At 40.5% G+C, this 17,158-nt stretch overlaps 1 protein-coding gene across 5 annotated transcripts in view; it reads left to right on the forward strand.

Annotated features, from left to right (window-relative positions):
• Positions 1–1,461: 1,461 nt before the first annotated feature.
• LOC122779598 (roundabout homolog 2-like) overlaps positions 1,462–17,158 on the forward strand; it is a 100,930-nt gene continuing 85,233 nt past the window's right edge. For all 5 annotated transcript variants that reach the window (XM_044042094.1, XM_044042095.1, XM_044042097.1 and 2 more), the window contains exons 1-2: positions 1,462–1,984; positions 6,886–7,212. In XM_044042094.1, coding sequence (XP_043898029.1) covers positions 1,930–1,984; positions 6,886–7,212 — 382 coding nt within the window. In that variant the 5' untranslated portion in view covers positions 1,462–1,929. The remainder of the gene's footprint in view (positions 1,985–6,885; positions 7,213–17,158) is intronic.

Genomic DNA, 17,158 nt, shown 5'->3' on the forward strand with positions numbered 1-17,158 from the left:
TATGTTTCAGTGGTTCTCAAATTAAGACCCTGGGACCCTGGATGGGTCCATTGCACACTGCCTCTGTTTTTGTCCCTCTGATAACATAACAAAAAAAATCTGATTTTGTGTCAGCACTGCACTACACCTATATATTTTAAATTCAAATAATGCACTAGCTCAGTATTAAATACATGAAACATGTCATCAACAAACAAAATGTGTTGTTATCCTCCGTGTAAGTGTTTGGCTAACCTTAGCTTCTGTTTTATTTTGTAGTCTCGCTTGCATCCTCTTTGGGTCAGTTTTACATCCTGTATTTTCCCTGCTCATCAACCGGTGTGTTATTATCCCATGGGGAAGTGCGACTCGTACTCGCCGAGTACGGGAGTACGCAAGTGTGATCGTTGCGTTTGGAACAGTAACCTTACCTCCTTGCTGTTACTGTTTGAATGTTCTCGTGCAACTATGAATACGTCATATTTTGAATTTGTGAAGTTCTCGTCTCATATTATCTCAAAACTGTGTTCGGCGACACAGAAGAAGTTTCGAGTTCAGGTTTTTTCCGCGTGTTTTCTCTGCCGATATGTTCCCGGCGAAATGCATTCTGGGATACATGGCTTTCCCACCCAATGCATACTTGCGTAAAATGGGCGGCGCGAGAACACACTGGGTGTGACAACCGTACTCGCTACTTGTGCGAAGTGGGAATATCAAAACTCTTTAATGCGTCGTCATGACGTCATAAAATCCTGAAACCAGTCAGATAGCGTGAACTCGTGTGTCCCCAGGTGCAGGTTTGTCTTCTGCTTCCACTTCTGCTCACATGAAATTATTTTCAATTGGTAAAAATGGAGCATAATATAATATTATATTTATTTAGTGATTTAGTATAGTGATTTCCAGTGCCTGCTCCTGCTGCAAATACTAGTATGAATTGTTGTTTTTCATTACTTTTACATGTAGATCAGGAGCAGGGACAGCTCCATGGAGGCTATGTTATTACAATAGCCCACAATGGATAAACTAAACATGAAGGTACCATAGGTGCAACAACACACTTGAATGTGGGTTGATCATTTTTAAATAATAACAGCCCCGGTAGATCATGAAACCTCTAATCTGAGACAGCATTACTTATTTTAAATAATTGAGTGGGTCTATTAAGTACTCGATTTGGCAGTGTAACTTTTTTTTGAATGATTATGAGTAAGTGCCCTTTGTTTTATTTTACTTGAGCTCTTCCCTCTGAAATGTCTGCGCACGGCCATCTTATCAAAATGCAAATGACCTTTAAGTCAAAGAAATTAAACAAAAATGGCAGCATCAGTGTCTTGGTGCATCCAGGGAATGCTCAGACTTTGACCAGATGTGTTTGAGTTGCTCCCAGAGGCAGAGGAGAACAGAGGAGAGAGCAGAGGAGGGGCTGTGTTGTGCTTAACTGTGCCGGGCTGTGCTGTGCTGTGCTGTGCTGCACCGCGCAGCTTCTCCTCCTCACCTCTCACTGCATCCTTTTCATCATCGTCATCAAACACCGAACTTGTCCCGCGTCAGGATGGATGGGTGGGTGCGCGCGGAGCCGCTGAACCAGTGAGGAGGATGCGGTGGGACCGGGGAGATGGAGGAGCAGTGTCCGTGTAACCGGAGCGTCTGTGGGCGTCGGTGTCTGTGATGTTTTGCCGCTGGTGACTGCAGAAATTGTCCAACGCGCCTGCGAGTCGACGGAGCGCCGCTGAGCGGTGCGCGCTTGGAGAGGAGCGAGAACGGACATGTGAATGACAACGACCAGCGCGTCCGTGTTGTTTTAGTTGAGGAACTTGACGCAGTTGATGAAGACAGAGTCTCACAAGTAAAAAAAAACCAAACAAAAAAAAAACATTATTGTTTGTTTCGTTTTGTCGCTTGAGGAGGAATTCATGCGCCGATAGCTCTCGGGGCCAATATGCCAGAATGGGTCCTCTACAATATTTATTTCTCTGTGGACTTCTGTACACCCAAACATACGGTAAGTTCGCGAAATTGTGTATTCCTGTGTATTATCAATTCACAGCTTAACTTGTGTGACCTAATGCGTTTTGGTGTCACAGCTGACGCGCGTCAGCATGGTTTTTACAGTGGATTTTCTTGAGTTCGTGTGTAACATACCAATATACCCACACCATGGACTGGTTCATTTAGTCTTGATATATAAGGCAGTGCGCCAAGTCAAACACTTAATGGCACAGGAGGATGGGAGTTGTTCTTTTATTCATAAGGGCTGTACTAATTGAGTGAATTTGTTACTTGGGGGAGAAAAAAAAGAATTATATATGACAGCTTTTAAATTGCCAGTATTTCCAAGGGTACAGAGGTTTTGACAAATTGAATCCACACTTCACTTTATTCCATGTTTTCTAAGGAAATTGAGCCTTAAATGACTCACATCCTTCAGATTGAATACACTATACTTGTCCTGTGCTTGTAGCTAGTTAATAAAGTGTAACAAAGCCTATATTTCTTTCATTGTTTTGTTGCTGTAACAGTCAATTTCTATGGGTTAGGTTCGGTGTGGCCTCTACGCTCAGATTGGTCTAGCACGAGGGAGAACTTATAGCTGAAATATAGCGTTGGAGGATCATCATCATGTTAACTGACTGGATGGAAGTTGAATAAACTAGTTAAGAGTGGATTTAAATGTTTTTGTTTATGGACAGAAAATGACAAATATGTTAAAAACAAACATTCCACATGTCAAAGGGACAAGAAAACTCCATAAACATATGGATTATACTGTATATTGAACCTTTCCTGTATTGCCACTGAAGAAAGTAATATAGATATTGAATTATTGCACAGCCCTATAAACTGAAATGTCTCATGTGCCATAGAGAATATGCTTACTCATATATTCTGGAAGTGCACCCTTGACTTGTATCTGTCTAGACGTTAAGATCTAATGTACATCCAACCCGAAGAGACACTATCCTGAATTGTTATCCGCTGCTTTGTCTCCTGAAGCTCGTACAAACATAAATCTGTGTCAGTGGAGTAAACGTCATGCAGGTGTGATCAGCTCATGAGGTGGGTGTGGGTATATAGGTGGTTTCAGGACACTGGAATTAGTTAGTGCTGCCTGTTTACATGTCACAGGACACACACACACACACACACACATCTGTCTAGCAGTGCAATGGCTCAGGTTGTGTGTTGTCGATTGACTTCTAAGCTATATTTTCAGAGGATTGTGTCAGGCCTCAGTGTTTGTTCACCTCATTAGCGCACTGGTGGCTTTTGGAGTCTGTCAGATTCTGCAGATGCTGTTAAACTGTGTGTGACACACACTGGAGAGACGGAGGCACAAACGTGTTTTTGATTGACTACGTTTTTGACAACGTACAGTTATTTTAAGTGGTTTTGTATGAGGTGCAACATCATCAGTAAATGCACAGGGTGCCACTGTGCCAGTAACAGAGGACATGGCCTCTTAACCACTTAACAAAACAACAAACCAAAAACCTGTCCGCGTTTCAACCCAAGTCTGTGTAAGTCTATGATACCTTAAGAATACGCTTGCCACTTTATCTCAACCTTAGACCCAAGATTGTCTTTAGCTTATGCTGACTGCCATGTGCAGCTGCCTCCACGACTACATTTCATGAGTTTGTGTCACTCGGGTTAATACAAATAAAGGATTTCAACCACCAAAAAAAATTACTAATTTAAATTTACTGAAGGAGATAGCAGTGGATCAACAACTCCTGTGTGCTGTGATGTTAAATAGTTAATTTTCTCTATGGACTACAGGGAGTGAACAGTTAACTCGGCGACATAAAATTCAATTTCAAGTTGGAAAACATGGAGTATGCATACTACAGCCAGCATTAACTGTGTATTAGTACCACATACAACCTGAACCAACCGGAACTTTCTCTTGAATGTGTGATTTATTAGAGAGGGTAGGCACTTTAGATGTTAATGGGTCTCGTTGAAAGTGTCCCTATCTCTACTGGTAGTCTTTTTCAAGTCTCGCTAATGTCACATGTGCAGGTCCTTTGTGGACATGACTGCAGGACGTGTATATGAATGGAGACAATATTTGATAGATGAGAACCTTTGCTGTTATTATATGAACAAGAATACACCAGAAGCAAAGATGGATGGATAAATACATAAACAAATATGAATAAAAAATTTAAAAAAAAAGTATGCAGTGAGAAGGAAACCAGGACAACATGAGATCCATACAGCAGGCCCAGAAAATGATAAAAAGATACTAATGTATAACAAGGAAGAGTGTAGTGAAGGAACTGAGTTGATCAACTCTGACTGGCTCATGTAAGCTCCAAGCCACTGCATTGCTCTGCGCCGCCATCTTCCTTCCTTCATTCCGTAATGATGTCGTAATCCTACACGCAGTTCTTCTAAACTCTAGTAGGGCGTGAGCTCATCGCTTTTCTCTACACAAAACTCCCAACAAGTTCCCGGTCATTTTTATTTCCCTGCCAGTTCCTGCTCGTTTCTGATTCAGCACCATGGATAGTTCCATGTTGAATAATACTTTCTTAACAATCATTTCTCAGCAGAACTGATAAAGGGAGAATAAAAAAAAATGTATACCTTTAGAAATAGATTTTCCATTAACGAAGAGAAGGCAATAAATTAATAAAAATTATAATTAGCGAAAGGGCTTTTATATACAGTCTCAAAGGATAACTCACTAGCTTATAAGAAGGTATTTATAGTTTTTGATTCTAGGGAAGAAAGGCTTAGTAATGGCACAGAGTTGCAGTTTTGGTGGATTGGGGATTTGATTATTGACATTCCAGAAATTGGTCAGGGTTATTTTTTTTTTTTCTTCAGGGTCCAGTCACAATATTATTGAATTTAATAAACTGAGCCGTGCAAAGTTTTGTGAGGTTTAAAAAATGTCAGCGTTTAAGAGCCTTGCATAATTCATTGTGTCTCTAAGTTATTGGTATTCAGGGTCATGGGTTGCTGGAGAATTTTTTCAGTGGAAACCAGGCAAAGCCCCTGGTGGGGCGGCCAGTCCATCACAGGGTTAACAGAGTGACAGAACTGTGCAGGACCTTGTCCTGGCCTTTAGCAGCAGTACGACTCAACTTAAGTCACTTATCATTTAAATTCTGACGGCGTGAAACTCTCCATTAGCCCAGCAGGGCCTCTCTAATGTAGCAACCAAAGAGTCAGTCAGTCTTTTGGTTTTTTTTTTTTATGAAATTGTGTTTGTCCAATTTTCTGTGGAGTCACACAAATTGTATTTGCGCTGGTAGCTCGTGTGTAGTGTTTTAAAAGCATGTTAAAACATAATGCATCACCATGGCGTGTCGTGTTGGCACCAGCTAATGGAATGAAGTTTTTTTTGTCAACAAACCTCTTAACATTACAGACTTGTCACATCCATTCCACTCACATGTGCGCCTTCAATGCGGTCAGCCAGTCATCATGGCTGCCTCCGCAATTTGTCACCATCAAAGGAGACGATACAAAAGATGTGTAACATCATTTTGCTGTTTGTTTATTTATTTATTAATACCCCCATGTCTTAATGACAGTCCAAAGAAAAAAAAAACAAACCATCACTCTTTGCATCCGTTTGTGTGCACACGGCAGAGAAGGAAGACCTTTTAACGTGGCTATTATCATGTTCACACACCGGGAAGCGGATGAGAGTTGTGACGCTGTCATGTCTGTAAACAAACACAGCGACACTACATTTGGGTCGGTCCTCTGTGACATTTCGAATTTCCGTACCAGAGTCAAGTTGGCTGCGGTGACACAGGCGATGACACCGTCACCAGGAGACGCATTGTCCCGACATTTGTCACAATCCAAATATTGTCCATGTTGCGATTGTGACAAAGCCTGTAAGGATGAAAGGGAATTTGGCACAAAGTGTAACAGATGCTGTTCTACAGCCACTGAAACAACACATTTAATGATGTCAGTGTTTGATGGAATGTGTTAATGAAAAAGCTAATGAGATGTAATGACTTCTCAGCTTCTGTCTGTGCGAGTAAATGTAGTAGGAGCTTTAGGGAGGTATCATGGCTGTCAGTTGGAACCTGACACTAATCAAATTTCCAATCAGGAGCTGTAATGGGATTTACTAAGACTTTATACATTTGATTCTACCAGTAACAGTCACAAATCTGCATGGATTTACTGTTACCTGTAAAGCGGGGAAATATAATGTTAGTGGAGATATGTTCTCTCCATTCAAAGACGTGACTCAACAGAAATGCTGAAACAGTTCTTGCTTTAATTAGCAGTGACATGATAATATGTTTATTAGGTATGGGAGAACATGACCATTTCTTCATGTTATTTCTTAAAGCTGATGGCTCCAGATGAAAACATATGTAACTAATGTTACATAAAAAGATGCACACAGGAAGTGATCTCTTTTTTTTTTCTAGTTAAGTTAAGTTAAGTTTCGAAAAAGAAACGGTCATTTAGGTGTATGATGAATATAAATGTTCTGCTGTTGTATACACACAGACCTCTGTTAGTTTGACAGAGTCTGTTTCCAGCATCATCTCTAGAATAGAGGCACAATAATAACACCCAGAATTAAATCATTATGAAACACAATGCACTGGAATGACTGGAAAGATGCAGGCTCCCCTTCAAAATAAATCACTAGCACTGCATGATGGTGAGCCCTTGCGTGACATAAGGAAGAAGTTCCCCCCTTTCACAACTATCCCAAAAATGGAGATTTGATAGTGAATGATTTTGAGCGATAAGTGATGCTTTGGTGTTATTTCACTGGTCTGTTGCAGTGAATACTAAGGAGCTTATTCCAGACACTCTGCTGTTGGTTAAGTTAAAGTACTGTACATTATTAATGTGTGAGTAAATATTATGACTTTAACAGGATTCGTTTTTCTACTGATGTTTCCCCAGGGTCTCGTCTTCGCCAGGAAGACTCCCCTCCGCGCGTTGTGGAGCATCCCTCTGATCTTATTGTGTCCAAAGGGGAACCGGCCACTCTCAACTGTAAGGCAGAGGGTCGTCCCGCCCCCACGGTGGAATGGTACAAAGACGGGGAACGCGTGGAGACGGACCGCGACAACCCGCGCTCCCACCGCATGCTGCTGCCCAGCGGGTCCCTCTTCTTCCTGCGCATCGTGCACGGACGACGGAGCAAACCAGACGACGGCAGCTATGTGTGCGTGGCCCGGAACTATCTGGGGGAGGCCGTAAGCCGGAACGCTTCTCTCGAAGTAGCGCGTAAGTCTTGATTTTTCCACCATATTTCTCCAGGGCACAAATGGTTTGAATCTGCTTTGTGGAATCTTACGTTTGAATAAGTAAGTGAAAGAGTAAGTAAGTGAAGGTCGTTATCTTTTGTGGGTACAGACCAAAACAAAAGCTAATGTCAATGAGTTACCAATGGAAGCCACAGCATGTATACATTATGTATTAAGTATTGTCCAAGTCCAGGAGGACAATGGCTTGCTTACAGTGATTCCTGGGGCTTTTTGAGCTCTCCGTAATTGAAATACCAGACCATTTTTTTTAAACCTGGTCTTATTTCTGTCCTTGTCTGCAGCCTTTATAAGCCAAAGAACAAGATTTGTTTGGGAATAAATTTGGAGAGTTGCATTCAGACACTTTGAACTCCTTTCTGCTACCACTGAGCGGATTGTTATCTATTATATATATATTGCTGCATTAAGCCAACGTCATGATCTTGTAATCTATGCACCCCCCACTTCTCAGTCCTGGTCCTCGCGGGGCCCTGCCTTTCATGTTTTAGATGTTGCCGCGCTTCATCACACCTTCGCTCATCATCCCCCCGAGGACCAGGACTGAGAAACACTGCTATACAGGACTTTCAGAAAACTTGAATTAGTCATGAATATGACAGCTGACTGTTCAAATGTGCGATTTTCTTGAACACAATATAAAAATGTATATATGCAGAGGCTAAAACAGAGGGTTGCTAACACGGTGTCACATCAATCTCTGCTCAAGACATTAGGACTACTAGTGTTTCAAAATAAAAGCATCAATTGCTGCGATTCACGTGATCAATAACAAAACATTTGTCGTAAAACTAAAGATGCAAGTGAGATTACCCTAACTTACCCTTGGCTAAATGGACAGCTACGAACTGTCACCAACTTTGCGTCGTTCAGGACGACGGACTGAGAGAGAAGTCATTCAAATGAAAGACACACTTTATATGGAGAAAATGAAGATGTTTACGCAACAAGAGGTCGTCACTCTTACGGCAGAACACTACGACTCTGCTGTTAAATAAGAGAAGCTGCAGTTGTTTGTCTTTACTGAGGAGTGGCGCCATAAAACTTTGAGTACGCGCAAGAAATCACTTTATTCTACATACTTTTAATGGCCTTGATGCCTTTTTTGGCCAGGCTTGTGTTTTCTCTGCATTATAGTTTATACAAGTGGATACAAGTTCCGTCCGGAATTCACAGCAGATAATTTAAACTTGTATTTTGCACACTCAACCTTTAATATCAAATTTTAAAAGGGTTAATTCATATTTTTATTCATATTTATTATATTCATATTCTGTCATAACATGAGAAACTCTGAGTGTGTGTGTGTGTGTGTGTATGGCATGTGTGTGATCTTAAAGCCATAGTATGCAACTTTTAAATAAGAATAAATGACAATAGTACATTCAAACCATTTTGAATGGTGTGTGTGTGTGTGTGTGGCATGCGTGTGAATATGTTTTCAGACTGCTCGTGAGACCTGCTTGTATGACCTGTTTGAGTAATACATGGGCAGAGCTGTGAATTGCTCCAGGGAGGAAGAGAAAGAAAAAGGGGGCAGGATTTTAACCCAGCAAACTCCCCTTTTCACTGTTTGGATTTGGAAAGATGCAGCCTGGTCCCAGCCAGAGAGAGAGCGAGAGAGACAGAGATACTTACCTGCTCTGGGCTATTCACATTTCCATTATGTGCTAAACTGAGCTGATTTCTTGCCATGAACAAGATGCACACACGCTTGGACACACACACACACACAGATATACATACGTACATGCATGGACACACAAACACCCACGCTGTCTCCCTCCTGCTCTCTGGTTTTTACACTCACACAGATGCAGAACAAACAGCAACAAACAGGGAATTCCAGGCCAGGAGTTTATTGTAGTATGATTTTAAAATTTACAAAATATTTACCTGGAAAAAAAAGTATTGAACCTCATGACTTGACATGATGTACTCTGCCAATACAATAAGATTTGTTGTTTTTTTTTTTCCCCTTTTTTATGGCGCCGCTGAAACTTGCGCTGCCTGCTTTCCTTTAAAAAATAATGGGAAAATAAACTGAGATAAGAGCCTTGGACGTAATAGCGTCTCAGTCAAGACACTGTCTGAGATCTTTGTCTTTTTTCGTGCACACCACATCCTCTCTTTCTCTTATTGCCTTTTCCACATTAGACGCTTAGAGTATGTTTCTCAAATCAATATTGGGAAATTGTCCTGGAATTACTAATGCTTAAGGAGAGGCTGCCATTAAAAACAAGAGTGCGTGTGTACTTGTACAGGATGTAGCATTTGATTTGTGTGTAAAATTAGACATGGTGGTATTTAGTATTCGGCCGGCGGATTAATGTCTGGTGTTAAAGCCGCTGTCTCGCTCTTGATCGCCGTCTCCTGTGCTGTACATGACGTTTACATTGCTCGGCGTGTGTTTGAAGACGGCGCATAATTCTCTCTGATGAACAAACCGTCGTGACAGTATCCGTCAAGAGGCAAACGTCGCAGCTGCTCCACCGATTCCATTGACTGAATAGAGGCAGCGCGTAAGAGCGCGGCGACTGTGTCGGTGAGTTTGAGGGGATTTCATGCTCGTCCTTAAAACACAATAAAGCTCATTTGTATTTTTGCAGCTCTGACTGCCATTCTGAATCCGTTCTTTTTCCAAGTTAATTGTCCGTCATTGTCAGTGCAGGAGCTGCAATTACTGTATGCAATCAGTTTTTTTTCCTACTCTATTGTTGGAGGAGACATAGGCTACTTATGTATTAGCAATACTTGTGTTAGTCATAACAAACATCATACTACAGCGTTTGCACAATAGATTGTACTTCATTATTTCTCTGTATTCTTTTGCTGCTGATGCTATGGCATACGGTATTAGTCCAATACAAGCGGATACCAGTGCCGATACCAATGTTGGACCTGCACATAACTGAACTGTTATGGATACATTTACGCTGATGCTTTTACCATCTTTAACTCGCCAGGTGATCTCAGGCCATGAGAGATCGAGTCTCCTCCCACTTTCACAAGGTCAAAATGCTGCAATTGGACAGACCAACAACCAATCTGGACTAATGATCAGTTAGACATATGCAGAGTGACGGGAAACCTGTCAACAAAGGTGCTTGTTGTTTTGTAGGAGTGATGACTATCTACTAATGGCGTCTAGGCAACAAACAACAAACCTTTGCGCGACTTTAAAGTGACTTTTAAGGAAGTCGTCATCAAGTTAAGCGCAAAAAAAAAAAACAGTTTCACCTTTTGAAGGAGATTCTGAAATTGCCCAAAATAGCGTCTTTGCCTGACGTATCTGCAGAGTGAAATGAAATTGCTTGCAGACTGAAACCAAACTAGGAAACTAGAGAAAACCCACATGGACATGGAGAAAACAGGACCCTGGTTGAAGCCAGATTCAAACGGGTGGCCTATACTTGCTGTGAGGCAACATTGCTAACCACTACTATATGTATAATATATATATATTTATATGTATATATAATACAACAATTGTTTTTATTGAAGCATTTACACAGTACTGTAAACAGACCACAAATGACTGGATTTCAATGTTACCCTTGTTTGCAACCTCAAAGAGACTCCAATATTTGTTTTCCCTTTTCCGCAACAGTGTCAATAGGTTGTTCACTGTTAACCAAAGCAGCCTGTAGTTGTTTTTGTGTAATTCAGAATATTACGGCTACAGGGAATGCATATTGCCATGTCTCCTTCAGGGGCTGCAGTATCCTGCCAGTGCTGCTGCAGCCAAAGTTGTCATGCGTAGCCACGGGTGGGAGCAGAGCCGAGTAGATGAAAGTGCTGCGGGGGACGCTCTGACAGTGAGCCTTGCTCAAAAATGCTTTGTGTCCTTAGGAGTCCGCACACATCCTCGAATTTGCTAATGGGCTGTAGCGTTGTATCTCGACCAGTGGTTCAGAAAATATAGCTAACGAGAGGAGGGTGCCGCTCCCTCGGGTACGTTTGCGCTGTACAAGCTCAATTTTGGTGGTACGCCGTGCATTTTATGAGCTGCCGTCTGACTGATATTTGAGGAGGCATTATTCATCCCATGTGAGGCAAAACACTTCAGCTGATTCAGATGGAAGCAAAGCTTTAAAATATGTAAACGATGCAGAGATGCCACGCGTACTGTACACAGCTGCACAGAAAATTAAGTTATATGACTCATAAGATTTGTTTAACTTACATATCAAGCAAGTAATTAGTTAAATAAAAAGAAAAAAATGTATATCTTATATTTCATCTGAGTTGTACAGTAAAAAAAAATCAATAGTCAGTAAATAAGAAGAATTTGATTGTATATCTTGTGCTGGTATTGGTTTTCTCATCTGACAGTGGGTATGATTGTAATAATACTGCAGTCATTCCAACTATACTGAGTTCCTTTCATGATTGAAGTGACACATTTGTTGAGAACTTTTTTTCTTCTTGTCGTGCCTTTATCTTCGCTGACACATTAAGACAGCATTAACACACCGTTGTTTCCATTTACGCGGCTGTTTCGTTTTTCGGAACTATGCAGAAGCCCGCGGATGGTAGATTGACGATTGAACAAAGCCAATATATACACTGTTCTGAGACTTTTTTGTTTTTTTTCCACTCTCAGAGAAAGCCAAAGAAAAGGAAAGTAACAAATGTGATCCAACAGTGTCAGCATGTGCACCTTTGTTGAAATCACATTTCCTGAACAGGCCTTTTTGGATGCATATTTGACACAAACGATAGCATCTGCCATTTCACTGGGAAATAAGTCCATGCCCGTTTCTTTTTTATGAGAGGTCCTATTTTTATGCTCAATAAAGAAGTCTCATTACATTTTCTGTCACCGTTGTGTAGCACGCCACTCATTTCTCACCACCAAGCATGCAACTTTTGTTGTTGATGCGTCTGTGTGGCCTTGGTGAGCAGAAACGCTGTAAGATTAGTTGTGTGCTGCGTCATGTGTAGTAATACTATCAGACCTGAGTGAGGGAGTGTTGGTGTGTATACAGCAGCGGCGCAGGAGCAGGTTTTTAAGCAGTATATTTCCATTTTCAACATCAAAACATGACTTCCTGTGTGCAGTATGTGAATGTTTATGGGCAGCAATAGATCTAAACACAGCTATACACAGGGACAGTTGTGACTTGTGTGAGGCCAATAGGCTGAGTGAACTCGAATGTAATGGGCATTGTTTGCTTTTGAAAGTTACACACGACAGCTTTAATAATCAATAATCACCTGCCGTCAGGATGTGTGTGTGTGTGCGATCCAAACTGGGCCAGCCACTGAGCCAGCCTTTAGCATCTGCAGCGTGTTCAGTCAGATGCAGCAGACTTCAACAAACAACCGGGGAAGCTCCCGGCCACCAGTGGACTGGCACTAATCATCAGAGTGAGTGGCTGTTGACGGAATTAGAACAGATCCCTCAAACTATTAAGTGGGGGACCGAAAGACGTGAACGGTGACTTGTTGACGGGAGGTGTGGGTGGATGTAAGGTTTATTTGGACCAAACTCCGGAGCAAGATGAATCTCCCACCACCCGCCCCCTGTGTTTGACTGTGCTAAGTGAATTAGAGGTAGAGTCACTCAGCCAGACAATCGTCAATTAAATCCTCCCAGTCGAAGGCAGCCAATGCGGAGTAAATCTAGTGTCAGGATTGTGTCGGTGTTCGTGCACTATAGTAATTATTTTAATGAGCAATCACACACTCTTGAGATTTATCACAACCTGTAGTAAAACGAGTAGAACCGGGGTAGTACTGCTGCAAGAATTTGCACTATAAGCTACATGTAAATAACAAGTTGTGAAAAAACAACAACGCATAAATTACAAGTGCTTGCCAGTGCAAATAGGGAGTAATGTAGTATTAAAGTGAAGCACGACACCTCTAGGCACAGCTGTACTTTGAACTAAAAGAACTATGGTTATGGTAGTGATATCCCCAAAAAGGTCATAATGATTAAAGTTTTCAAATGTGTTGATGGAGATATGTAACACATTTTTGGCATGATTTCATTAATAATCTCAGCATTCCTTTCAGCATAATGCAAATCAAACGATCTAAAGAACAATACGTCTGCAAATCCTGCATGCAGGTCCCATGGATTAAATGATTCACTTCCGATGCTGCAAAGAAACCTAAAAAATCATGGTCTGAAAGAAACTGCAGCAACTGCAGCAATAACAACACGTGTCAGTATCAGCACAGAGATTCAGCGGTGGATTATCATGTTTTATGTTCAAGAAAATCATTTTGTGATACATTTTTATAAATGTTTCGTTGCCCAACTCAAGTACAATGCCGTGGAGGGTTTAGTGGAATTCATTTCACGATTCTAAGCTTTTGGGCATGTGTCTCCAATTAGAATTTTGTTTTGGAGGAAACACTCATGCAGTTGCTCAGTTTTATTTGTATAGCTCCAAATCACATGCACAATATATCACAGCAGAAACCTTTACAATGTTAGAGAGAGAAGATCAAAACCCAACAATTCAAAAAAAGGTATATGTACAGTATATATGTGCATTTTGTCTGGAATCTTTTCTGTGTTTCCTTTTGCTCATTTCCATACATATCTCAAGTAAAAGCTAATAAAAAATGAATGAGCAGTGGTGCATTTTTATGTTCTGCAGCATTTACAAATGTATCTACAGCCCTGTGCAAACGTCTCAGGACACCACCTCGTTTTGGGGGTTTTGAAGTCTGTCAATTTCTGTCATCATTGACGTTTGGAATGACTGAATGTTGGCTTTATTTGCTGAGATAATGAACCAACACTGTGAACATCTTTGTGTCGAGAAAGGAGCAGTTTTCTTATTAATCTTGTTCATTTTTAGACTATTAAGGTCACAAATAGTGATCAAAATTTGACGTCTTCCATGGGTTATGTCTCAACCATCTCTCTCTCTCTCTCTGTGCTGTCTTCAGTGATGGGAATTTCACTGAACCATTAAACACAGTAGATATTCCAGTCAACAATATTAGCTTAATTGGTGTAATTTGAGAGCCAAGGGCATGTTTTCTTCAGCCATGAAATATTGAATCACGTGGAAGCACTCGTTTGTCACCACTTTCACATTTGTGCTTTACAGTTACATCGCGTGGCAAGTAGATTAGAAAGATCTGGAAAAAAAAAACATTAGAATGTATAGTCAGTCGTCGGTATTGTTATTTAGCACCCAGTTACTGTCGGTATTAGGAGTCTGTAGATTTACTCCTCCACTTAATGTCCAGTAAAGGTTCCTCTGGCAGCCAATCTCTCGTGTTTTGGGAAGTGGCAAGTTGCCATTGTTCACTCCCACGCATAGACACCATCCACAGCTAGTGTGTTTTCTCAGGCAGAGTGTTCGTGTTTTCTTCTGTGAGCTCATAGGTGAACCACACTGCACCATCTGTTGCCAGTCTCATGTGTACTGTTCCCCTCCCTCTGCTTTTGCTTTCTTTAAGCCCGTACTGGTACGGCATTTTGTGAACCCATCTGATCACAACTTAGCCTTTCACATTTGTTAAAGTGATAGTGTGGGTATATATATATATATATATATATATATATATATATATGTATATATGGTGTTTTTGCAGAAACAAGTAAGTTGTGTGAGACTTCCAATTTGGCATTTCCAGTCAGCAGATTTATGAGATAACATAACGTATAGAAAAGCAGCCATCGTATATACAATCAGGGGTTTATAGTTCGTTGGTTGTTAGTGTTCTGAGTAATAGTTGATATAGAAGTAGAACTGGGTTATAATGACTTCTATACATTCATTTTTTTTTTATTCCATTTATTTATTTAACCGTCCACACAACAGCAAATTTTGTGAAGGAAACAAATACTGGACGCGCTGCACAAAATAAGTCCAAACCTGAATAAGGTCTATAAGGTAAGGTCAAGAAGTTCAAATGTGTTATTTTGCTATTGGAAATCCTTTGTTCCAGTTTCCCTAAGTGATATTAAGCATATCAAAGAATGCAGCAGTAGAGGTTTACCAGGTGTAAAGGCGTAAAGTGTAAAGAAAAAAACTGGCTAACACATTATTCTGATAAAGTATACACACTTTAATGTGAAACATTCCAGTAAGTTTTGATTTGAAATTTGAACTTTGCCTTCACCGTCAACCACAATCTTCATTTTGGCTCATATTGTTAAATAGAAATAACTACAAAATAAGTCTAATTAAATCCCAAGAATCAGAGTATAACATAAAACAAACCCTTTTCTGTTCTGTTTCAGACAGTTTAGGCCCCAGAAACCCCTGAGCTCTGCAATTTATGACCCCACTTATGTTCATTTTGTTTGAATGTAAAAAAACACTGTTACACTGAATCCCAATGAAATGCAGCACAATATTTAATTGTAATGGCATATTTGACTTGCGCATTGTTGATTAATACAATATGCAAGAGTCATTTTTTTAAGAATACCGACGTAATGTAGAGGTGGCCAAGGCGGACAATTAGAAATTCTTTATGCAGATTTTTTTTTGGCTGAAGACTGGGTGATAAGGGGCTAGCATCTGGTGCTAACTGGACCATGCTGACTCCTTGGAGGTCTGTGCGTTATTAGGTTCGGTAAGTTAGCTAAAGGCTAGCATCTGTTGTTAACTGGACCATGCAAACACCTTTAAGAGCTTTGGTGCACTTTCTTACAGTTGGCTGGAGGAAACATATGCCTGCACTGAAAAAGCAGGACAAATGTGATGTACTCGGTTAGAGTCTGTTGTTCGTTTCTCATTATTTTAAGAAACATCTGTACGTAATTTGCATATTTCAGACACATTTGCAGACTGTTCAATTACTACTTTTTTTTTTTGAAAGATTCACTCAAAGAATTATGTCTTATGCTCTGTGGTTTAGTCTGTTTTTTTTGTTTTGTTCTGTTATATGTTTTATATTGTGGTCTATGCTAACCCTAACCCTTCAGCCCGTCAGGTGATCAATCAGTTTACTCGCACACCCTATTTCAAAGAATGTCTTGGAGAGAAATTCTTCATGACATGTGTTAAATATTCACATTACGATATTGGTAATGTTTGTTTCACAAAGTTATTTGCTTGAAATGTAGCATTGTTTTGGTTTTTCCCCTCATGTGAACAACTTAAATCGTCTCGTTAAAGTTCCAGTGTGTACGATTTAGAGACACCTATTGGTGAGACTGCACAATATTGAGCAAACGCACTCAAAAACGTACGACTTGGGGTAAGTGGTAGTTGTATTTATACAGCACTTTTCTAGTCTTGATGTCCACTCAGAGCTGCTTTACACTACAGTTGTTGCCATTCGCCCATTCACATTCACACACAGCTGGGGTTAAGTGTCTTGCCCAAGGACACATCAGCATGTTGACTTTAGCGGGGCCAGAAATCAAACCCACAACCTTTGAGTTGAAAGGCGACTCACACTCCCACTGATTTACCGTCGCCCCCAATAAAGATAGTTGTAAATATGGATGTATGAAAGTTGCATTTATGGTGTGAACTGTCTGCTTCTTTTTACTGATCATTATTACATAACCCTTTTTATATTTGCTGTGGATAAAAATGTATATAGCCCCCCCTTAGATATTTATACATGCTTTCATATTCTTTATTATTATTTTTGCCTTACTGCAGTTGTACTTGTACAGTTTAGTATGTGACAAATAAATCTTCTTGAATCTTGAACTTGGATTTCCAACTCAGAAACTCAGCAACCTCACCAACCATGACAGGGCATCCACCAAACAACCACTGCTACTTGTACCGTTGATAGCACTTCTGACTGTAGTTTGTGGGAGCAAAATACCAATGTAGAGTATGGTTATTGTTACAGCGTCCCTTAAAGAATTAACAATTCTGATTTAGTTGACAAACTCGTCTTTTTAGAATAAGTGAATGAAAGCAAAGGGTTGGAGATCTAAATAATAATACAAAGGTGGATAGCGT

Source organism: Solea senegalensis, linkage group LG13 (genome assembly GCF_019176455.1).
Source record: "Solea senegalensis isolate Sse05_10M linkage group LG13, IFAPA_SoseM_1, whole genome shotgun sequence".
Classification (NCBI taxonomy): Eukaryota; Metazoa; Chordata; class Actinopteri; order Pleuronectiformes; family Soleidae; genus Solea; species Solea senegalensis.